The sequence below is a fragment of the Bos mutus genome, chromosome 25 (assembly GCF_027580195.1).
Source record: "Bos mutus isolate GX-2022 chromosome 25, NWIPB_WYAK_1.1, whole genome shotgun sequence".
NCBI lineage: Eukaryota > Metazoa > Chordata > Mammalia > Artiodactyla > Bovidae > Bos > Bos mutus.
This window is the reverse complement of record NC_091641.1, coordinates 41,725,584-41,748,735: the sequence shown is the minus strand read 5'-3', so window position 1 is coordinate 41,748,735 and position 23,152 is coordinate 41,725,584. Positions and strand designations below refer to the sequence as shown.

At 54.2% G+C, this 23,152-nt stretch overlaps 1 protein-coding gene across 4 annotated transcripts; it reads left to right on the top strand.

Annotated features, from left to right (window-relative positions):
- Positions 1-2,625: 2,625 nt before the first annotated feature.
- On the top strand, positions 2,626-22,680 carry FAM234A (family with sequence similarity 234 member A). Of its 4 annotated transcripts, none has more exons than XM_070362724.1 (13): positions 2,626-2,725; positions 14,032-14,079; positions 14,365-14,662; positions 18,297-18,497; positions 18,691-18,882; positions 19,562-19,692; positions 19,886-20,018; positions 20,162-20,291; positions 20,593-20,733; positions 20,949-21,024; positions 21,128-21,283; positions 21,556-21,658; positions 21,747-22,680. In XM_070362724.1, exons 3-13 carry the CDS (start codon positions 14,398-14,400, stop codon positions 21,956-21,958), a joined length of 1,740 nt encoding a protein of 579 aa, XP_070218825.1. In that variant the 5' UTR covers positions 2,626-2,725; positions 14,032-14,079; positions 14,365-14,397; the 3' UTR covers positions 21,959-22,680. The 4 variants fall into 4 exon arrangements, with proteins under 4 accessions (XP_070218825.1, XP_070218828.1, XP_070218826.1 ...); XM_070362727.1 differs by having other exon boundaries at positions 2,627-2,725; positions 18,378-18,497; XM_070362725.1 differs by having other exon boundaries at positions 2,638-2,725; positions 14,032-14,083.
- Positions 22,681-23,152: the final 472 nt, after the last annotated feature.

Sequence of the window (23,152 nt, the reverse complement as noted above, 5' to 3'; positions counted from 1 at the left end):
TCCCAAGGAGTTATGAAATGGTCAAAGAGACCGAAAAGTTTGACTGAGAAAGGAGAGTTCGGTCCACACGCTTTGCCCATTTCTGGTCGGTTCCCAAAGGAGACATTGGGTGCCTCTTGGCATTGGCAGGTCGGTATAACACCCCGACAGGTTTCTGCCATAAGCCCTATGAGATCACTGTGGAACTGCAGAGCAGGGCTCCTTACTTGCTTCTCGCAGGGCATGCCATTCATTCTCACAAGCACACGGTAGAGTTAGTAAAGCACAGCAGAAAACGTGTTCGCTAAGAGAACAAAGAACTAAAGCTCCAAGCATCCTTACCTTGTCCTGAAGGATCCTGGACGAGCCCCCAAGATGAAAGGTTGTTGTTGAATCACGCGAATACACCGGGATTCTTGGCCCCCGGAGGAGAAGAATTCAATCCAGGGCCAGAGACGAGGCTTGATCGCTCAGAGCTTTTGTGTAATAAAGGTTTATTAAAGTATAAAGGAGATAGAGAAAGCTTCTGACATAGGCATCAGAAGGGGGCAGAAAGAGTACCCGCTTGCTAGTGTTAACAATGAGGTTATATAATCCAAAGAATGTCTGGAGGTTGTAAAGACCTCATCAGACCTACTCCCATAATTTACATTTTAAGATAACAGAAGGTTGAATCCAAAGACTGTCCTTAGGCAGGATACATTATTGTTATATAATCCTAAGGAATGTGGAGAAAGAAAAAAAGTTCGTCCTTTCTTCCTCCTTGAGAATTCCAGACCCCTCTCTCCTTGGGGACCCCTAGACTCCCTATCAACCTGCCTAGGAACTGACTCTCTCACTTTGATCCTTAACTCTTTATTCTCTTTATTGTAACTGCTGTCATGTGGCCCCAGCACACCGGAATACATACTGATCCCAGAAAGAAGCTATGAGCAAATAAGACTTCTCTCCATTTCCCAGTGCTCCAAAAAAAGCCCTAGTCCCCTGAGACTCTTCACATACTTAAAAGAATTGCGTCAGGGCTAAGTCCCTTCAGTAGTGTCCAGCTCTTTGCAACCCTATAAACTGTAGCCCGCCAGGCTCCTCTGTCCATGGGATTCTCCAGGCAAGAATAATGGAGTGGGTTGCCATTCCCTTCTCCAGAGGATCCTCCACACCCAGGGATGGAACCTGGGTTTCCTGCATTGCAGTCAGATTCTTTACCATCTGAGCCACCAGAGAAGCCTGGTGGAGAATTAGGTCTGTAGTTATTTGTCTAGTTAATTGCTGTGATTCAAAAATATAATAACTTGCCTTATCTCTCTGAGAGGGTCAAGTAGTTACAGCCTGGCTTGTGTGCCCAGGTACTGAGGAGAAAGGCTGGTTATCTTGATCCAAGTGTTTACATTTCAAGGATAGTGAGGTCCAGGAGTCTTAAAAGTCTAGACGTAGGAGCCTGGGGCTGCCTGGGTCCAGAGAGATTCATCTACATACTAAAGGACTCAAATCTGGAGGGGATCCAGATCCCCTCTCCGAACAGATAGAAGTGATTTTTCTGAACCTCTCAACTGCATAGCATGTGGCCACTCAAAAAAGACAAATTTCCATCTGTTCTCAGTGGGCTGGGTGGGCATGGGGAAGGCCTGTGGAGGGTGTTTCATAGTTACTGTTATTGTGGGGTAATTGCAGAAGGCAATGGCAACCCACTCCAGTACTCTTGCCTGGAAAATCCCATGGGTGGAGGAGCCTGGTAGGCTGCAGTCCATGGGGTCGCTAGGAGTTGGACACGACTGAGCTATTTCACTTTCACTTTTCACTTTCATGCATTGGAGAAGGAAATGGCAACTCACTCCAGTGTTCTTGCCTGGAGAATCCCAGGGACGGGGGAGTCTGGTGGGCTGCCGTCTATGGGGTCGCACAGAGTCGGACACGACTGAAGCGACTTAGCAGTGGGGTAATTAATAAAAAACCTAATTTAATGCGTTGTGTGAGCATTAGGACAAAGTTAATAACACTTAATATTAAAAACCCAACAGAAACCCATGCATATATAGATTTTTAAAAAATATGGCAAGTGCCATTGCACACTGCTGGGGGAAAGAGGGACTAATTCAATAAATGGTACTAGGAGTGTTGGTTATCCAAATAGGCAAAAAATGAAGTTACCTATTTAGCCCATACTAAAGCTATTCCAAACTGAATTAAGGACTTAAATGTTAAAATCAAAACTTTAAAATGTGAGGGAGTAACTTGGGGTAGGAAGGATTATTTAAACAAGACAAAGAAGGCACTTATCATAAAAGACTGGCACTTTTTATATTGAAATAGAGATCCATAAAGTGAAAAGACAAGGCGCAAAACGAGATACGTAACGACACAAGCAACCGACAAGAATTTAACATTCCTGAGCGCTAGGAAACAGTACGGAAACACACCCCACTGAGAAGAAAACTGGACCAACGACCAGAATAGGCACTTCCGGAAGAGGAAGCGTCGGCGAACACACGGAAAAGCTACGAAAGAGGCTCAACGCGCAGACAACCGCGGAACCGCAGCAGAGCAGCCAAAGCCCCAGGTGCAACTCGCCGGGCGGACCCGCACCGCCGTCGTCGTTGCTCGGCAACCATGCGGCCGCAAGGCGGGGCCGGACCTGGGGCGCTTCCGCCTGGCCCGCCCCACCCGACCGGAAGTGACGCCAGAGGCGGGCCCGAGCGGCCTGCGGCGGCGCGGCAGCAGCTCCGGCAGCCTCGCGAGGGCGCGGCGGCAGGTGAGTAGCGCGTCCTCGTCCTCCTCGCGCGTGCGCGCCGCGGGGCTAGCGCGGTCCTCCTCCTCCCTGCCCGCAGATTGTGTCCGCGCCGCCGCGGGGTCCCAGGAGACCCCAGCCCCCAGGGCCCGATCGTGCTCGCGCCCAACGCCCGGCATTGGGGTCCGCGCTTGTCCGCGCCGCCCGGTGGGTGGAGGCGCTCTGAGCAGATCCGACTCCCGCAGCCCAGGCTTCAGTTCACCCTCAGGACAGGATTAACTTCCACCCCTCTTTAGCTGCTCGGGAGGCGAGCCAGCCATTGCTTCATGGGTTGCCTGGGAGTAATTTTAAAATATGCTAAGACACGATATCCGTGAGCTGCCGCTACCCACAGTCAGAGATCCACGTCCTGTTACTAGGACAGCGCCTGTCAGACGACCGGCCCGGTAACCAAAGCTCAGCTGACGGTTACTTATCTATGGGGTGATCGCTGTCTGCAGCCGGTCTTCTAAGCAAAAGCAAGGCAGAGTTGAAAAGGAGGAAGAACGCTGTCGTCTGTGAGACTTCAGCTCCCCCGTGAACTGACCGCCTGGGAACTGACAGGCAAATCCTTGCAACCCTGTAATTTCAGCCGAGGAGCTTGTGCGATGGGCTTGCCTCCTCCTAGGCTGCAGATTGCCTGGAGAATTCCATGGACAGAGGAGCCTGCCAGGCTACAGTCCATGAGCAAAGAGTAGGACACGACTGAGCGACTCACTCACTCAGGCTGCTGATACCTTGAGCCTCACGCAGACCTCTCCCCTCCTCTCTTGCACTTTGACTGTGAGCCTGAAGTTACAGCAGCTCAAGGGAACTCAAAAAGTGCCGGGGAGAGTCGGGGGCGGGGGGGAGGCATGGTTGTCTGTGCTGAGGATATAGCACTTACCAAGGAATTCCTGTTCTCAAGGAGCTTCAATTCTATGGTAAGATACAGATAGTAAGTACAATAAGTTAGCTAAATTAGGAGCAGGAAAGGGTGAAATGAAAATGGCCCTGTTAACAACCAAGTGAAGATTTGCTTGGGCATTTTACCAGTTCTGTGAGCCCATGTTGCACTGGTTCTAGTGCTTTCGGCTTCGAGTGTCAAGCATCTATTAAAACTAGTTCAACCTCTGGAGGGACTCCACTGCCTTTCATTTAGGAATGTCCAGGGGACCAGAAGCAGATGGGGCCAGCAGCTTAAATGAGACCATCAGCATCTGATGATGGCACATGGGGTCTCACTAGTATCACCTCACGTAACTCTTTAATCTGTTTATGTGTTGGCTTTCTTCTCAGGTTCCTGACTCTGTCCTACCTGCTTGTATTAGTTATCTGCTGCTCTGTAACAAATCAGCACAAAGTTTAATGGATTAAAACATCAAACATTTATTATCAGTTTCTGTGGGTCAAGAATTCATGAGTGACTTAAGTGATTATGGTTCAAGGACTCTCATGGGGTTGCAACCAAGGTACTGGCTGGGGCCACAGTCCTCTGACATCTTGATTGGGACTGGAGGTTCTGACTCCAGGATAGCGTGCTCACTCAAGCCCTCAGTGCCTTCTGGGCTGTTGGTTGGAGTCCTAATATCCCAGCTTGGGGGGCTTTTGCACAGGGCCCATGGCCTCCTCGCCTCAGAGCAGGACGTCAGAGAGGAGAGGATGGTGAAGCCACCACACCTTTATGAACTTGTTTTGCAGTTTTGCTGGTTCTCCCGCCACATTCTATCCGCTAGCATCACTAAGCACAAAAGACTTCACCTTTTTATTTTTTAAAAAAACAATATGACCAGGGTATATTGGATATACCTAGAATGTATCCGGTGGGTCTCTAACATATCTAGGAAGCCCCGGTCTAAGCAGAATTTTGGGTGGTTCTGGGTAGTCATAATGGGAAGGAAAGTGTTTTAGGGAAGTTTTAAGGGGCATAGTAGGCATTTATTTATTTACTTACTTATTGGCTGTGCTGGGTCTTTATTGTGGCATTCGGGCTTGGTTGCTCTCCAGCATGTGGGATCTTAGTTCCTCTGCCAGGGGTGGAACCCACGTCTCCTGCATTGAAAGGCAAATTCTTAACCACTGGACTGCCAGAAAGGTCCTCAAAGACTTCACCTTGAAGGAAGGCACATCAAAGAGCTTGTGAACTTATTTTAAAACCACTTCTATGGGAAGAGTGCCTCTGTAATTCCGGTTGGATCCTAACCCCTGTTAGCTAACTAACCCCTGTTAGCTAACTGATAGCGATGGCACCCCACTCCAGTACTCTTGCCTGGAAAATCCCACGGACAGAGGAGCCTAGAAAGCTGCAGTCCATGGGGTCGCAAAGAGTCGGACACGACTAAGTGACTTCCCTTTCACTTTTCACTTTCATGCATTGGAGAAGGAAATGGCAACCCACTCCAGTGTTCTTGCCTGGAGAATCCCAGGGACAGGGGAGCCTGGTGGGCTGCCGTCTATGGGGTAACACAGAGTCAGACACGACTGAAGTGACTTAGCAGCAGCAGCAGCTAACCCTAGACAAGGAGCTCTCCTCAGAGTTATCAGAACCACAGTCAGCTTGTGGAAAAGTGCATTTACCCAGAGAAAATCCAGGTGCTCTTATAGAAAGAAGGAGTAGATGTCAGGTAGTCAAACTGACCCCGACATCTGATACACGCTATATATTTTAAAGGAGGTTTTAAAAGTCACGTGCTCCTGCACAGTGTATATTTCAAAATAAACTGTTAATAAATGCATTTATGAAAAAGCCCACAAAAAGAAACACAACAGCAACAAAAAATGCATTTATGAATTACTCTTGCAAGAAAAGCTGACAAGCAGAGCATAGGAAGAATTGGACATTTATTGACAGGTGAACGTGTGTGTTTATTTTATGCCATGCACTATGCTTTATCCTGGGAAAACAAAGGCCACAAAGAAGGGATACCCTCTGAAGTTTCTGCCATCTGGGGCAGGTCTCACCGGTGGCTCAGTGAGTAAGGAGCAGTGGCGGGTGCGGACGGGGTGGTCTGGTTTGAGTGGGCGTTTAAGGCCTTACGACTGAGGGAACAGTTGCTTGGTGTAGGGTTTGGGGAGAGATGACACTACAGGTTGGCAAAAGCCAGGTGGTGAAAAGACCTGCAGGCAAATTGTGAAGGGTTGGTCAAGAGTTTCAAGCAGGGGAATGATATAATCAGATGTTTTAGAAAGATGTCTCTTGCAGCATGAAGGCAGGGTTTTTTTTGTGTTTTTTTTTTTAATCAAGATTTGAGATGACTACAGAAATCCAAGTGAGAAATTATGAAAGTATGACCTAAAGTAGTTGCTGTTGGTAGGAGAAGCTAATTGAAGAGCTAAGTCAGAAACTACAGGGTTTGTTGGTTGTTTCGAAATGTACCAGATACCTCGTTCAAAATCAGTCTTTATAAAACCCGCAAACTTGGTGAATTTTGTTCCCTCTCTCACTGTGTTAAATCCTTCATGGAATTTGGATATGGTGTCCGAAAAGAAGAAGAAGAACACTGATTCCTAAATGAATAACCAGGAAGTAGATGTTGAGAGAGCAAATGGCATGTCTCCACAATCGGAGCAACTTTTTTAAAAACTGGAGGTGGGGCATGGTGGAGAAGAGTGCTGGTCTGTAGACGGAAACGGTTGGCTCTGTTAGAAATCACTGAACTGGGTGAGAGGAAGGATGGGGCTAGGGCTCTCTGCGTTCACGAATATCTAAACGTTTGTGTGCCAAAAGCTCTTAAAAAATAAGTAAATTCAAGTGAGGACCAACTTATAGGATTGATGAAAGGTGATCACATAAGAGTTATTCTTTATCGTCTTAAAAGCTCTGCCTTCCCTAATGTGAGGACAAGAAGAAACACTGGTTTGTGGGGGAATCAGAGGAAATTCAGAGAAGGCAATGGCAACCCACTCCAGTACTCTTGCCTGGAAAATCCCATGGATGGAGGAGCCTGGAAGGCTGCGGTCCATGGGGTCGAGAAGAATCGGACACGACTGAGCAACTTCACTTTCACTTTTCACTTTCGTGCATTGGAGAAGGAAATGGCAACCCACTCCAGTGTTCTTGCCTGGAGAATCCCAGGGATGGCAGGGCCTGGTGGGCTGCCGTCTATGGGGTCACACTGAATCGGACACGACTGAAGCAACTTAGCAGCAGAGGAAATTAAATCTGCCTTAGAACTCAGGTAAAAGGCTTCTTCCATGTGATTTTATGGATAAATCTGCAAAACCTTGTTCTGTGCTCATCTGAAATGCAGGTGGCTAGTCCTTCTTAGCTCACTCTTAGGCAGTGTTCCAGCCACCCTCACCCGCTCTGACAGGTGTGGTCTTGAGTCTTGTGAAGGAAAAGGATTGTGCTGAGGTCTGGTCCCTAAGCACTGACCTGCCTGTGAAACACTTGTCTTTATCCGGGAACCGTGAATGATCTTAAAATTTGACCTCATTTGAAAGCTGATGAAGGGCGTCGTCTTTGTCTTGAGATTATTTGCTTAGTGACAAGAGGAAATAGTTGTTCGGCTGTAAACAACTGAACACTGAAGTGGGCATTGTCTGACTTCTGCTTTGCTCAGCCGAAAACCCAGTTTGCCCAGTTGGGTTCTGTGGGCGTCTCTCACATGCATACCTCTGGTTGAATGCTGTTGGAGCAGCCCTGATGTAAAGACATTCCTAGGCCGCTTGTGTGTGTCACAGCTGGCTTTGGGGACAAGCCTTGGGGCACTTGTACGTAAGGTGGATTCATGATTACAGGTCAGGAGGTCTGAGCACCAAGACAAGCTCTTGAGTGAAGCTTTCTCCCCACGTAACTGACACTTACCCAGTGTCTGCCGTGTGTTTGGCACCGGGGAGTCTGCCTGCCCTAAAATAGCTCCCGGTCAGTGGCTGCGGGAGGAGTATGATGGGCGCTTTGAAAGAAAAAGGCCGAGTTCTCTGGTGGAAGGTGGCCCGCCCGGTCCATGGGGCTCGCGCAGAGCTTCCTGAAGTTTGACGCGGTCCAGCCGAGGCTCGGAGGATTGAGAGGGCCTCCTGGCAGGGGACCCAGCCCCACAGAAGACTTGAAAACCAGCCCCCTTACTGGTCAGGTCACAGCACGGCCAAGTGAGCAAAGGCAGTGGATACACGATTAGATGCTGTGTGTTCTGTCCTTTATGATTCCTGCGCCTTTGAAATATAAGCCCGGTGAGTGTGAATTAGGGGGAGAGATGCCGGTGGAGAGAAGTCTGCTTCCCCCTCACCCCCACCGTAAGAGTCTCGCTGGACCTGATCAGTCCTCGATTAAACCTTTTCCTGGTTTAATCCAGTGACAAAATCCTTTTGGTTTCTCTCACTAACTGGTGAAGCTAAAAGAGTGAGGTTAATCTATAGTCAGAGTTTTTCCTGAGTTTTCCCTGCATGTTTTTCATGTTTTCTAATTCGCAGTTACCTTTGATTAAAATAATATCTGCTTTGTGAGGCTGTCACCCTCGTAAGGTCAAGTAACAGAAGCAGCTATTCCTGCATGAGTGGAGGAAGGCGGTCTGTGTCTCCACCAGGACTTCTGGGCAAATACCAGCGGTGCCTCCTTCCTTCTTCCCTCACAAAGCAGACTGTGCTTCCATGTTCTGAAAATTCTCAGCTAAAACCAGAGTTAAGATTTTAAGGCAGGCAGTTTAAACAAAAATTTACTTACTTTAAGCCAATTTTTAAAAATATGCAAACAGCCTTTCTGTTTGAAGTGCTTAATTTTCAACGTCTGACCTCTTTGAATCGTAGTCTGAAAATTCCTTTAAAAGAATGCTGTGGGGACTCCCCTGCTGGCCCCAGTGGCTAAGAATCTGTCTTGCAATGCAGGGCACATGGGTTCGATCCCTGGTTGGGGAACTAAGATCCCACAAGCCTCTCTGCACAACCAAAAAAAAAAAAAAGGAATGCTGTAAATTTGAACATTTTAAAATTGGGCAGGGGGTGGGGGTGGGGGACACGTTTCTTATTAAACTCCTCTAAAATGATCTCTCCAAAAAGAAGTTACCAAATTTTAGTTTAAAAAGTTAAGCCCCTGCTTTCATAATCCCTGTAGAATTGTCAGGTCTTTGTTGGGGCAATTCTCCCTTGTTAGACTCTTTGTTAGCCTTGTTAGACTCTGTGCTTTCACTGTGCATCAAAGTTAGGGTGAAGCTTTTTTATTTTTGACTTTTCTGTTGTCTCTGACTCAGTAAACTCTTCTCAGAGAAAGAACTCTTGGAGGAAAAGGAGTTATTTCTTTTCTCCAAATACTGCATCTTCTTGCCCCTCCAAATGTTAACTCTTGCTGGGTGTTCTGTCCTTCCCTGCTGGGCGGGTGCGAAGATTTGGCCTTGAGCAGACACACCCAGGGGAGCTGGGTGAGGCTTCTTAGTGCTGGGGGTGGTGGCAGGGCAGGCGGCTTTGAAAAGCCTCACACAGTGATTGCGTGTTTATCTCAAGCAGGTGATTCTTAGACTCATACCTTTTACCTTAACAGATATCATCTCCATGCATTTTCTTTCTTAACCTCTCACTTTTCCCTTCATTTCTTTTTTCTGTTGGTTTACTTCTGTAGTTATTTGGGAAGCTCAGAAGCATCAGGAGAAAAAAAACCCAGTGACCGAAAATCCTGTGAATCAGCTTGATTTCTGTCGTTAAGTCCCAGAGCAGCTTAGAAATGACAGAAAAGGACAGGGCTGCAAATGAGGTCAGGATTCAAATCGCTGAGCCTCAGGGCCTTGCCCTTTATTATCTTTGCTTTCTCTGTTGTATCCTAACAGCTGTTACTTGAGGTGAAACTGAAAGTCACTCAGCCGTGTGTGACTCTTTGCGCCCCCATGGACTATACGGTCCATGGGATTCTCCAGGCCAAGAATACTGGAGTGGGTAGCCTTTACCTTCTCCAGAATCTTCCCAACCCCGGGATCAAACCCAGGTCTCCCACATTGCAGGTGGATTCTTTACCAGCTGAGCCACCAGGGAAGCCCAAGAATACTGGAGTGGGGGTAGGCTATCTCTTCTCCAGTGGATCTTCCCGACCCAGGAATTGAACCGGGATCTCCTGCATTGCAGGCGGATTCTTTACCAGCTGAGCTATCAGGGAAGCCTCATTTGAGGTGAAAGCGGCTTCATTCCTTAGGTGTCCGTGTGCCCAGCGTGGGCTGTGCTTTCCTTCAGTATCTATTGCCGTGATACTGATGAGGATGCGTACACAAGGCTCCCACGTTGTTTTGCTGACGTAAAAAATATGCATTCCATGCCCAGGCTGGTCTGTCTTTCCAGCGGGCCTGTTACTGAGAGCCCATCGGTGGGGGGCTGTGGGTCTTTCCTGTGTTGGCAGGTGAGGGCTAGTTAATCAACACACCTGGGTTTGGGCTTCGTTCCGGGGTTAGGGTTGCAGAGGCTTCATTGCGGTATTAGAGGCAAAAGACCTGTTAAGTTTCTCTTATTCCCCCTTTGTGTGGAATTGAACCAGAGCAGCTGCGACCTGAAAGAGACTGGAAAAAAGCCTGACGTTCACCGACTGACTGATCCGGCTCCGGGGAGACTTTGGGCACTGTACTCTGCATCTGCCAGGCTCAGGGGTCGGGCTGACACCCTGAGCCACTCTCAGCGCCTTCAATTGTGAGCGGTGCTGTGGGCACCCAGGCCAGGTCCAGGTGTACCCTTGGCTTTGGGGACCCTGGAGCCCCGCCACGCCCTCACGGGCTCCCCTCCTGCCCAGGCAGGCCCTTCGTGACCTCAGGCACCTGTGCTGTCTTCTTCGGGGACTCGCTGTACGTGAGCAGCAGAGAACCAGAGGGACGTTCTCCCCATGGTGGGGAGGGAAGTGATTGCCGTGGGGGGCCTGCAGAAAGGCGGTGATTGGTTTGAAACAGGCGGGGGGATGTTGGCTGTTCTCAGAGGTCTTTGCAGAAACTCCACTGTGGTTGATGTTCTGCCAAGAACAAGCAGAACAAAGCACAAACAGTTCTCTGACTCTGGAGCAGAAGCCTGGAGATCAGGCAGCTCCAGGGCGGCGCCAGCACTGGCAAAGCTCTGACCCCACCTTCTTTATTATTTTTTAAACTGTGTACTTGGAACTAATTATAGGCTCACAAGATGTTACAGAAAGCTCGCAGGGCTGGCCCCAGCGCTGGTGACGTCCAGCGTGGTGTCGGAGGCGCTGTGGTGCAGACCCGCCTCCCCCGGCCGCCAGCCCCGGCATGCGCTCCCTGGTCCGGGGGTGGGGGGGGCTGTCGGCAGGCAGCGCGGTGGGCGTGTGGACCCCCCCACCTGACAGGAGAGCCCCGCCTGGCCAGCCCTAGGGACCCAGGAAGGAGGAGGAGTCCAGGGAGTGGTTTAGAGTCTTTCCCCAGTCTTCCCTCTGTGGGTGGTTTGTTTCCAGGTGAATCAAGTCTTGTACTTGGTAAGGTTTCTCTCCTAAGAACACAAACCTTCCCCAGGAAGGAACACAGTATCCTTCACCTGTTTGTTACAAAGTATCTTTAACTTGGAACTCTGTTAATGATTAAAAGGAGAAAAGTTATTCAGAGTAACTAGAGTCAGCTCTTGACTCAGGGAGGTGCCTGGAGTTCTGGCTCCTAAGGGAGAAAGGCAGCAGGGCGGAGGGCCAGCCCTGCTCCGGCCTCCAGCCAGAGACACCCTGGGCCCGCCCCGGCACACTGTTACCTCACAGGAGCTGAAACGGCTCTCGAAGACGCTGCAAGGTAGAGCTCAGTGTTTCACTTTCCGGAGTGGCTTACTAGTGGCCCCTGAGCCATGTGTGCAGGCTCTGCCTGAGGTGAGGGCGGTGGCCTTTGGCCTTGCTTGGGGCCTGTGTGGTGCACAGCAGGATGGAGAGCCTGTGCTTCCGCGGGGCTAGTCTGTCTGCGCCTGCAGTGCTGTCTCCGGACTCCTCCAGGGCCCTGTTGGGAGGGTGCAGGGCTGGAAACGGGGCCAGCCCAGGGGGTGGGCGGTCCACAGTGGATGCACAACCGGAGGGGTGACCAGCTTGTCCCAGGAGCATCCCACTGAGAGAGCCCGAGGCAGAGCATGGTGCCAGCGCCGACTGCCCCCAACTGTGGGCCCGAAGAGCCCCGGTCACCTCAGGTCCCTGGTGCCCACCGATTTCTGAGTTTGGCTCTCCAGCTCCCCTCCATTCTGGCACTGTCTGTGTGACTTAGCCACTGAACCATGCAAACAACAACCTCTTTCCAACAAATTCTCTTTCTACCAATATTAGCTGCTGTATTTTGGCAAACAGGAACCTTGGGTGGTGTAGCGAGGTCGGATGGGTACCTTGGACAGGACACCAGAGAGCCTGCACCTGTCATGGGCCGCAGCTCTAGGGGCAGGCGGTAGCCTCCTGAACATGGTTTTTCATTAATGGTCTTTAGACGCTGGGAAGGCTTACGTGTAAGAGAGGGATTAGATGTGACTCCACAGCACAGAATCTGGGCCGGGAGCTGGTCTCGGAAGGCAGATTTCAGCTCGCAATACCACAGGTTCCCAGCAACCAGGCCTGTGCGTCCCTGCCGTCTGCAGGCCCCACACCATTTCTGTGCCACCGCCCGCAGGACAGCAGTGTGCTCAGTGTCATCTAATACTTTCCTTTAGTCAACTCACTTTTTCTGGGTTTAATACACTTGACGAGAACTGCCCGCGGGGTCGGGGACACAGAGCTTGAGAGGGGGCCGCATCCCAAGTCCCCAATGGCCGGGGGGGCCGGGCACAGCACCCGCACCCTGACTCCCAAAGCTCTGCTGCTGCTCCGGATACCAAAGCGGGGCTGAAAATGCCCACCACTTGGCAAAAGAGGTAAACCTCCCAGCATGAGGGCGCCCGTTCAAAACACCGGTGTTGACGACCTGTCTGTGAGCCGGCTTCCCAGACCCTCTCTCCTAGCGCCCCCCTCCTCCCCTGCAGTCAGATTCTGGGCTGAGAGGAGGCCCTGGTCACAAGCCTTGCTCCATTTCCTGTGTCCGGCTCATTTCCTTGACAGGCTCACTTTTTCACGATGTGAAAACTCCTGTCTCAACATTGAGGAGAAGGCACAGACATCTGGTTTTTTCAGTTGTGGTAATGTACACGTAACATGGAGCTTACTATCAGTGACATTTAGTACACGCGTGAGGTCTGCAGTCATCGTTACATCACAGGACAAAGCAACGCCCGATAGCAGTCGCCTCCCCTGCCCCTGGCACTCACTCACCTACTTTCTGCCTCAAGGGAGCTGCCTGTTCTGGACACACTGAAATGAAGCCGTTCAGTGTGTGACCTGTGTCTGCATAGTCTCACCAAGGGAGTGTTCACAGCTGTGTAATACTCCATCACGTGGGCAGACCCGTGCTGCTTACCCACCGCCTGTAGAGAGACACTGGGGTTGTTCGAACCATGAAGCTCTGAGCCTCAGTGTGTAGGGGCTCTGGGTCTCCTGGGGGGGCGCCCGGGAGTGGCGCCGCTGGGTCAGACCGTGGCCCCGTGGCTGACCATCCGAGGAGCCGCCAGGCTGCCTCCACGGCAGCTGCCGCGATGCCCGCCCCCTCAGCCGCACACGACTGTTTACCCAGGGTCCCCACCTCCTCCTCCACGCTTACATTTTTTCACTTTATTACTAAAGCCGCTCTAGTGGGTGTATACACAGGTTTTTATTATATAAATAGAGAAAAGCCATTAAAGGGGGAAAGTAAAAAGTTTATACAGGGAATCGGCGCTCTCTGTGGCCTCTTCCTGCTTCCCTCACCCACCCCGTGGGAGCCCGTCACACCGTCCTGGTTTTAACCTCCAGCAGGGCCTCCCTCTCGGGCAGATGAGGATTTCACCCACTAAGACCCTGTGATCCCCCGCGTCCTCTCAATGTGATCTGTGTCTGTTAGGACACTGGTTTGGCTGTTTAAAAAGAATCAAAATAACAAATACCTGGCCTTCCACAAGACGGAAGTGTGGGACTTCCCTGGTGGTCCCGCGGTTTATCTCCACCGCAGGGGCTTGGGTTCGATCCCTGGCAGGGGAACTGAGATCCCACGTGCCAATAGGCATGGCCAAAAGCTAAAATAACAGCAGTGTGTTTCCTTCTCACACAACAAAGAGCTCGGGGCTTGGTGGTGGTGGTGTGCAGCTGTCAGTGGGTCACCTCTTCAGAAGGGTTTTCCCCTGTGTTTTCCGAGCCAGCCTTCCCGGGTTGCCTCCCTGCCCACGCCTGGTGCACTCGGAGATGGGGCAGGAAGGAGGGAGGTGGCCGACACCCTCATTTCCAGCAGCAATCAGCTTGCCGCTCTGTGTATCAGAAGCTGAACCTGTGCTCTCCGTGCCTTTAGCACGCTAAGCCTCAGCCTCCTGAACACTGTTCCCTTTCGCAGGGACGGACGCAGGCCCCAGCAGGTCTCACCCAACGCCCAGGTCACACCGTGAGTAAGCGCAGCCCCTCCCTGGGGTCTGGCCCTCGCTTGGGGCAGGCGGGAGGCCAGTCAGAGGTGCCTCAGTTCATGGTTAATGTTTAACGCGTGCTCTGCTGTAGTCTTGCCTAGCTGGCCTACCCGGGTCAGCAGGCGGGAGCCGTGGTGTCTGCTGCCTCTGAGACCACAACCTCCCGGTTCAGAGCCCTTCTCCAGAGGAGCCGTGATGCTGTCTCCTGGCTGATGGGCCACAGCCACGCCAGCTCCTGACCGCCTCTCCTTCTGTCGCCACTGCAGTGGCCGGGAGGTGAACTCAGGGATGTGCACACGATGACGGACGGCAAGGACTTGGAGGCCGAGATCCACCCGCTCAAAAGCGAGAACAGGAAGGTACCAGAGAACACGGGGGCCCCGGCAGGAAAGGAGCCCCGCGGGACGCCGGCCCCGCAGACTCGCCTCTCGCACTGCCGGACCGCGGCCTTCTTCCTCTCCCTGTTTGCCTGCCTCCTCGTGGTGTTCGTGGTCTCCTTCATCATCCCGTGTCCGGACCGGCCGGTGTTGCAGGGGGTGTGGAGGATCGATTACAATGCGGCAGGTGTGGGCGGCGGGGTCGCCAAGGGACCCCGGGTTCCCTGGAGTCTCAGAAACGGGAGTGCCCTCGGGATAGGGAGTGGGGTCGGGAAAAGAAAGGGGCCCGTGTGGTTACTTTCCTGACTTAAAAAAAGATATTAGCAAGAGAGCCCTGGCAGAATAGATGCAGAGAAGGCCGTCCCAAAGGTGAGAACCAGGCCGCTGGTCTGCTGTGGGCCTCCTGCCGGGTTCCAGCCCTCCCTGCCGTCTGGTGCCCATGATTTGGGCCTGCAGCTGAATCTGCTTCCTGGGCACGCCCCTGCCCACTGGGTGCCGTCCCGCGTCGGGGGCCTGCGTGCTCACAGCCTAGCAGTGCTGCTTTGAACAGACTGGAAGCCCTCTCTGGTGGAATAGGGCTTCCCTCATAGCTCAGTTGGTAAAGAATCTGCCCGCAGTGTGGGAGACCTGGGTTCAAACGCTGGGTTGGGAAGATCCCCTGGAGAAGGGAAAGGCTACCCACTCCAGTATTCTGGCCTGGAGAATTCCACAGACTGTATAGGCCTTGAGGTCACAAAGTCGGACACGACTGAGCAACTTTCACTTTCTGGTGGAATGAGGGAAATTTCTTCCATGAGCCCCACTTACAGTCGGTTCTGTTCAGAATTTGGTGCTTAGTTTTGAGAGCGAGTGGTAACATGTGCTTCTGTGTTGATTTTTATCGGGTTTACTGAGAGATAATTCATGTATCATTATATCCACCTGTGCTGAGCGCATGACTTGGTGACTTTTAGTCAGCTGAAGGCCTGAGCACCTGGGCAGCTGTCTCTGCATCCAGCACTGAGACCGTCCCCTCATTCCTACCCGGCTCCTCGCCGTGGCCTGTCCCCACCAGCAGCTCCTGTCCACATCCACTTGCCAGTCCTGGACATTTCACGTGAATGAAATCCTGTAAGACGCGTCTTCGCTTCTCTCACATGAGTTCATCCGTGTTCCTTTGTGTGGATAGGGTGTTCATCCACTGACCAGCTAGTGACCATTTGCATCATTTCAGTTCCTGACTTTCATGAGTAACACTGCTGTGAACATTTGTGTACAAATCCTTGTGTGGACATGTCCTGTTTTTCTTGGGAAGACCGGCAGCAACAGGGTTGTTGAACCTCACACTAAGTCCGGTTTGACTCCAGTCCCTTCCAGGCCTCCGTTTCATGTCCCCACTGGGCAACGCTCGTCATGGTCTTTGCCGTGTGGCCTTCCTAGTGGGTGTGAAGTGGTGTCTCACTGTGGTTCGCGTTTCCCTGGTGGCTAGCAACGTTCACGTGAATTATCGGCTGGTCTTACTCCTTCTGTGGTGAGCGTCTATTCACATCTTCCGCTCACTTAAAAGTATGATTGTCTTATTATTAACACAACATTGTTAATCAAATATACGTCAGTCAAAAATTTTTAAGGTTTTTATATTAATATCTTCCAAGTACAAGTCTTCCGTCACATATATGATGTGTGAATATGTGTGACTCATCTGGGGCTTGTCTTTTCATTCTCTTTAGGGTGTCTACTGAAGCACAAAAGTTTTAAATTTCGATGAAACCAAATGTATCCATTTTTAGTGTGGATTTATGCTTTTGGTGTCTAAGAACTCTTTGCCTAAGTTACGGCCATGAAGATTTTCCCCGGGTTTTCCCGTTATAGTTCTCGCTCTGCCATTGAGGTCTGTGATCCACTCTGAAGTTGCCCACTCCCCCACCCGCCCACCCAGAGGGCACTCGCGTTTTCAGTCCCTCTGGCGGGAAGCTGCTGCTTTCTGATCTTACCGCCTGTGGTCCCCGGCTGACGCAGGGTGGGCAGCCCAGAAAACTCTGGTTATGTGTCTTAAATCAGTGCTTTTCCAATAATGGGGGAGAAGGCAATGGCACCCCACTCCAGTACTGTTGCCTGGAAAATCCCATGGATGGAGGAGCCTGGTGGGCAGCAGTCCATGGGGTCGCTAAGAGTCGGACACGACTGAGCGACTTCACTTTCCACCTTCATGCATTGGAGAAGGAATGGCAACCCACTCCAGTGTTCTTGCCTGGAGAATCCCAGGGACAGAGAAGCCTGGTGGGTTGCAGTCCATGGGGTCGCACAGAGTCGGACACAACTGAAGCGACTTAGCAGCAGCAGCAGCAGCAGCAGCTCCAATAATGTGCGCCTTCAGTCTGCTCCCAGAGTCCTGAAATGGGAGCTTTTCACAATTCTATCTCATTTTACCGTTATTTTTGGAGGAGAGGGTTTATTTGCCAAGCTCTTCACCACTTAACTATGAAAGTCTTTTGTCCGGTATTCAATTTTTATTTTTGTGGTAAAACACATATCACCAAAAAAAATTGCCATTTTAGAGTAAACAGCTGAGTGGCGTTCGTTCAGAAGACCGCGTGACCATCATCGCTTTTTCAAAACTTTGGTCACCTCAGAAGTTCTATAGCCGGTGCAGGGCGCCTGTCCACCCGCCTTCCCGCCCAAGCGCTCCCGCTGTCTGAGCTGCTTCGTCTCTGGGGGGGGCCTGTGCTTAGCCCCTCACGGGACTGGAGGTGTCTTTTGTGACTGAGGTGTCTTTTGTGACTGAGGTGTCTTTTGTGACTGGCTGACTACACTCGAGGCTCATCCATGCTGCAGCCTGATGCAGAATTTTGCTCTTTTTTTATGAGTGAATAACAATCTGTTTTATGGATGGATCACATTTTGTTTATTCTTCGAACCATGGACACCTTGCTTATTTCCATGTTTTGGCTTTTGTAAATAACGCAGCTGTGAACGTTCCTGTACAAGTGACTACTTGAGTCCCTGCTTTCGGTTATGCTGGCTGTTCACCCAAAGAATGGGAGTGCCGGAGCCCAGGCTAATTCTGTGTTAACTTTCTGAGAAACTGCTGGGCTGTTTTCCATAGCAGCTGCCACATTTTACATCCTCAGGAGCGAAGGACAAGGGCTCCGGACCGGAAACTCCGGTTTTCTTTTATTTTAATAATCGCCGTCCTAACAAGTAGGAGATGGTGTCTCCTCACGGTTTTGGTGTGCTTCCCTTATTACTAGTGGTGTTGAGTGTCTTTCTGTGAGCTTATGGGCTATTTGTACATCTTGTTAGGAGAGACATCTTTTCCAGTCTTTTGCCTATTTTTGAGTTGGGTTGTTTTTGTTGCTGTACACTCTGGATCCTCCTCGTCAGGTGCGCAGTCTGCAGACGCGTCATCCCTCTCTGTGGCTCTTCTTCCCCCTCTCCTGACAGTGCCCCCGATCAGGTCCAGTTTGCCTGTTTTTCCCTCTTGCCTGTTTCTTTTGTTGGTTTGCCCCAATGTTTCTTTTTCTAAGAGTTTTATAGTTCTGGCTCTTCAGTTTAGGTCTTTGATCCATTTTGAGAAAATTTTTGTATCCGGGGTGAGGTAAGGGCTGCATTTCATTCCCTTAGATGTCTGATTTTAAAGCATGTAGTTTGTCGTCTGAATCCTTGAATGGAGGAAGGGTAGCCCCTGTGAGCATGGACTCCAGATCCCAGGCTGATTAGGGCGGGCCTCGGCCCTGATACAAGGTGCTGCCCAGGTGTCCTTAGCACCTGGTGCCCCCTCTGGAGGGCATGGGGTCGCCAGCCCACGGAGGCGGCACTGCCCTGCTTCCCTCCATGCGCAGCCGCACCCAGCTCCGGTCCCATGGCACAGAGCGGGGCACGCCAGGCCTGGCCTGGGAACGTGGCTGGTGTTTCCTTTCCAGTCGCCTATGACTTTCTGGCCGCAGAAGACGTGAACAAGGACAAGATCCAGGATATTCTCTTTCTTTATAAAAATACCAACAGCAGCCGCGGCAATTCCAGCTTCTCCTGTGCTGATGAAGGTACGTTTTGTTTTTATCCCAAAGCTGAGCACTCCCTGCAGGAGGAGGAGGGGTCCCCTGGCCTGCTCGGGGTTTGGGGAGGCAGCTGGCGGAAGTCCTGGACACGCCCACATCGCCCCCTCCCTGTCTGACCCCTGGGGCTCGGGGCCAAGGCCCGGGGTCACGCTGCAGCCAGCGGCTGCCCTCCCTCCAGGTTTTTCCTGCCCCTGCACCTTCGTGGCTGCTGTGTCCGGGGCCAGCGGCAGCGTCCTCTGGGAGAGGCCTGTGGCCCAGGACAGGGCCTTCGTGGAGTGCGGCATCCTGCAGCCCAGGGGCAGCGCGGCGCCCTCTGCCTGCGTCGTCCTCGGCAGGCCCGGCTCTCTTGTTGCCGTGGACACGCTCACAGGTGGGCTGCTCCCTGCAGCGGGCCCCCTGGGCTCGAGGGTCTCAGGGCTACACACTCCTCAGGGGTCAGCTCGCCCTCCCCAGGGGCAGTGAATCTGGACAGGAGGGAAGGCCTGGGCTTGGGGGTCGTGAGGAGTCACACTCCATTGTCCTCCCCTCCAGTGCGGCTGCGGGCACCTGGGGCTGGGGCAGCCAGTTGCTGCCCACTCGCGGGGCAGGTGCAGGTGCCAGGCCAGGTCCAGGGGGAACAGGGTGTGCGCAGGTCCATCTCAAGCCGCGAGGCGCACACACGCCTTAAAGACAATAGGCCCAGGTCCCCTTCCAAGGCCCTGAGGAATCCTGCACCTTGACACTAGGGTGGTTCAAGGTGGCACTTGCTTTATAAGCTGTGGTTTTAAGGACAGGCCGGATGTGGGCAGGTTGTACCTGGGTCAGACGCCGTCAGGTCAGCACCTGCAGCCCCCGGGTCCCCACCAGCCTGCACCTTCATTCTTGCCCGGTGCGTGCATGTGTGTGACCCCAGAGAGCAGCAGTGAGCCATGCCCTGCCTACCTGGGAAGGGGAGGTCCACATCGGCCAACCTGAAAACACGAGGCGGGCAAAGGAGGACACCGTTGACTGTGCCTGCGGGCCACCCAGCGGTCACGCACACAGCGCTTGTGTCCTATGTTCCGTTTCAGGGAAGACCCTGTGGAGCCAGCCTAGCAGCTTCGGGGGAAATGCGTCCGTCCTGAGCCCTCTGCTCCGCGTGCCTGACCTTGACGCCGACGGGGCCCCGGACCTGCTGGTCCTTATCCAGGAGGAGAACCAGGTACCGCCCCATCCCAGTTGTGCGGCCTCCCCATCGGGGCCTCGTTCGGGGCCCTGAGACGGGCAGAGAGCACACTCCCCGCCAGAGCCGCAGGCGCAGCTCTGAGAATGCGCAGGCAGCCCCACAGCCTCCAGCCTCAGCCCTGGACGCCCCGCCAGCGGCCTGAGCCCCGTCTCCTCCGCTTGGGCTGCAGGTCAATGGCTCCATCTACTCAGGTGGCACCGGGCAGCAGGTCAGCCCCCCAGACAGCCTGGGTGTGGACGGGACCAGCGGCTCCATCCTCCATGTCACCAGGGCGGGGGCCCACTACGTCCTCATCCCCTGCGGTACGTGGCGCCCACGGCCCCAGGATGGCCTCCTACATGGGCCTGCTGGCACCCGGGCGGAGACGGGTGTGGGGCTGGCTGTGCCTCCAGGGATGCGAGGGCCTCACCCGCTGAGAGGGGACAAGGCTTGTCTATGTTCCCAGGCACTGCCCTTTGTAGCCGCTCCGTGAAGGGCCTGTACGAGAAGGTCAGCAGGAGGGACAGCCCGCTCAAGAGCGACCCTCTCTGGGAGGACATGCTCAGCGCCGCGTCACACAGGCTGGTTGTGCACAGGTGTGGGGAGCGAGGAGCCGTGGGGGGCACAGGCTGTGTGCCAGGGATCTAGGGTCACCCTGGGCTCAAACTCAGACACTTGGCGCATAGAAATGGAATAAAAACTGGGAGAAGATGGGTCCCCCCAGGCTTGCTGGTCCCTGCATCCAGCGAGGGTCTTGTTATCCTGAAACTGGAGAAGCAAGAAACGTGAGGCTGCGCCCTGGGAGCCCCACAGGCGCCCCGGGGAGTGGGGAAAGAGGACGAGGAGCATCCCGCCCACCCCTGTGGGGCCCCCACCCCACCCCTCCCACCCCTGCAGCTCTGGGGCCATCCGCTACTTGATGAACGTGCCAGGGAAGGCGGGCGATGACCTGCTGCTCGTGAGCACCGAGGCCTACATGCTGCTGGACGGGCAGGACCTGACGCCCAGGTGGACCTTCGGGACAACCCAGGTCCTGAGGTATGGGGTCCTTCTGCAGGGAGCCGGGCCCCCCAGCCTGTCCCCCTGTGGAGACCTGGGGACAACGCCACTGCCTGTCACCTGGTGCCACCCTGCTGGGGGGGGGGGCGGTGAGACCCCCCTGATGACAGCAGCCCCTCCTCGCTGGCATGCCCCCATCTCGGGCACCTCCTCACAGAGGCCCTACATGAGCCCCCTCGTGGCTCTCCTTCCAGAAAACCTGTTCTTGGCTACTACAAACCCGACACCCCAGCCGTGCTTGTCGAGAATGGGACCGGCCCCGACAGACAGGTCAGCGGCACCTCCTTCAGCCTCAGCTCTACTCGCAGCTGGGAGCAAGACCAGGGCCCCGCGAGCCGCCCCCAGGGCTGCAGCCTGTCCTATGCCCCGACAGGTGCTGCTCCTGGACCTCGGCTCCGGGGCCGTCCTGTGGAGCCAGGCCCTCCCGGGCCTCCCTGGGGACCCGCCGTCCGCCAGCCTGCCCACCGCAGACCACCGCTCCGCCTTTTTCTTCTGGGGCGTCCACGAGCCAACTGACTCCAACCAGACGGTAGAGTCTTGGGTTGTGGCTGACAACATGGGGCAGACCCAGTGGCTGGGGGCGTGCAAGGAGACAGAATCCCCTGGGGCGGGCAGAGACGAGGGGGACTGGGAGGACGGGGGGTAGCACCTGGAAGACCCCGAGAAGGGTCAGGCAGGGAAGGGGGGCAGGAAGTGGGTGCAGTGCTGGCACTGGTGTTTCCCGGGACCCCAGAGGACACAGCTCCGGGCAGGGCCTTGGTGGTGAGCGTTGGCCTCACCCTCCACCCCGCACTCACACAGGAGCCTGGAGCAGCTGGGCGCCGCCTGTACATGCTCCACCCCACGCTGCCTGGCGTCCTGCTGGAGCTTGACAACGTCTCCGTCCCCATCGTCGCCTTCCAGGGTGAGTGCGCCCCCTGTGGGCCCAGGCCCGCCAGCTGCAGGAGGCACGCGCTGGCCAGCCCCCCGCCCTGATTGCCGTGTCCCCGCAGTGGTTCTGCTGGAGCCGGGCCGCCACGCTGCCTGCATACTCCTGACGGGCCCAGCCAGCCCCAGCCCGCCCGGCCTGGTCTCCGTGACCAAACAAAAAGTGCAGGACCTCGTCCTGGCCGGCAGGGTGGTCCACCTGGCCGAGGGTGGCGCCGAGAGCGACCAGGCCGTCCGGGACCGGCTCTCCCGCCTGCGGTACCGGAGCGAGGCCTAGACAGGCCGGCAGAGCCCACGGGGAGGAGGCCGCTGCGGTCACACGTCCCGGGACGTCGGTCCATCACTGACTCAGTCTACGTGCTGACTCCTGACCCGGCCACACACTCTGCACGGGTCCTGCCACCCCAGGGACACTCAGGTCCTCACTCAGCCCCCCGTCCAAGCCCCTCGGGGTTTCCCTGGGCAGGGCCCCGGGCCGACAGCAGCTCACCCTTGCCCCTCCACGCCTGGCCAGAGACACAGCCGCCTAAGTCCCCAACCCCCTTCGGTCTGAGCCTCGTCTTCTCTGCACTGTCTCCCGGGGTCACAGCTCCTCAGGGGGTGGTAGGCCACTCCAGACCCCCACATGGTTGTGGTGAGTTGCCCGGACAGCCCGTGACAGGGCGACGAGTAATGGGCCTGGCAGGAGGATGTGCCGTGTGGAGCTGTGAGTGCCCTGAGGCCCTGGCTCCACATACCTGGCTCCACGTGCACCCCTGATGCACACCAGGGCTCCTTGTCCCTCAGGGGTCCCTGCAGCCCTGACTGTGGCCAGCGGCCCCTCCTTCCTGGTGCTGGGACATCTCCCCACCCCAGATGGTGTCACCTCTGTGCCTTGTTCGCCCCAGACTTCCTGGTGCTGTGGGGCTCCGCCGTGACCGGACAAGAGCACGCAGCCTGATGGCCCTGGGCACCTCGGGAAGAAATCAGAGTAAACACTGGTTTTGCACCATCGGGAAAGCCCTGTATGTGCCTGTGTCTCTGCTGAATCAGTGGGAAGTCTGTCTAGAGGGAGGGCGTCCAGCACCCAAACTGGCTGACCAGTTGTGGGGGGCATCCAGCACAGCCTCCAAGTGCGCCTCGGGGCCCTGCTCACCCAGAACAGGGCAGGGGCCTGGCCTGTGGGTGCACTTCCCTCTCTGGGACCTGCGAGGGGTCCCCTAGCCACCCAGCAGGAGCAACCCAGGCAGGAGCTTCAGTGACTCGCGGGTCTGGGCACAAAGCAATGGGGCCATGTGGGGAATCCTACAAGAATTTACTAAAAGTGTTTATATGACGAGCCTGCTTCCAAAACCAGCTCTGCTTCTTGCAAAAGCCTCGGGCATGGCAACGCGGCTGGAGTTGAAGGGGTGCATCCCTTGTTCCTGTGAGAAGCCACAGAGCCCCCAAGGCCCAGAGCAGAGCTCACACCGCAGAGAGAGGAGCCTGTCCC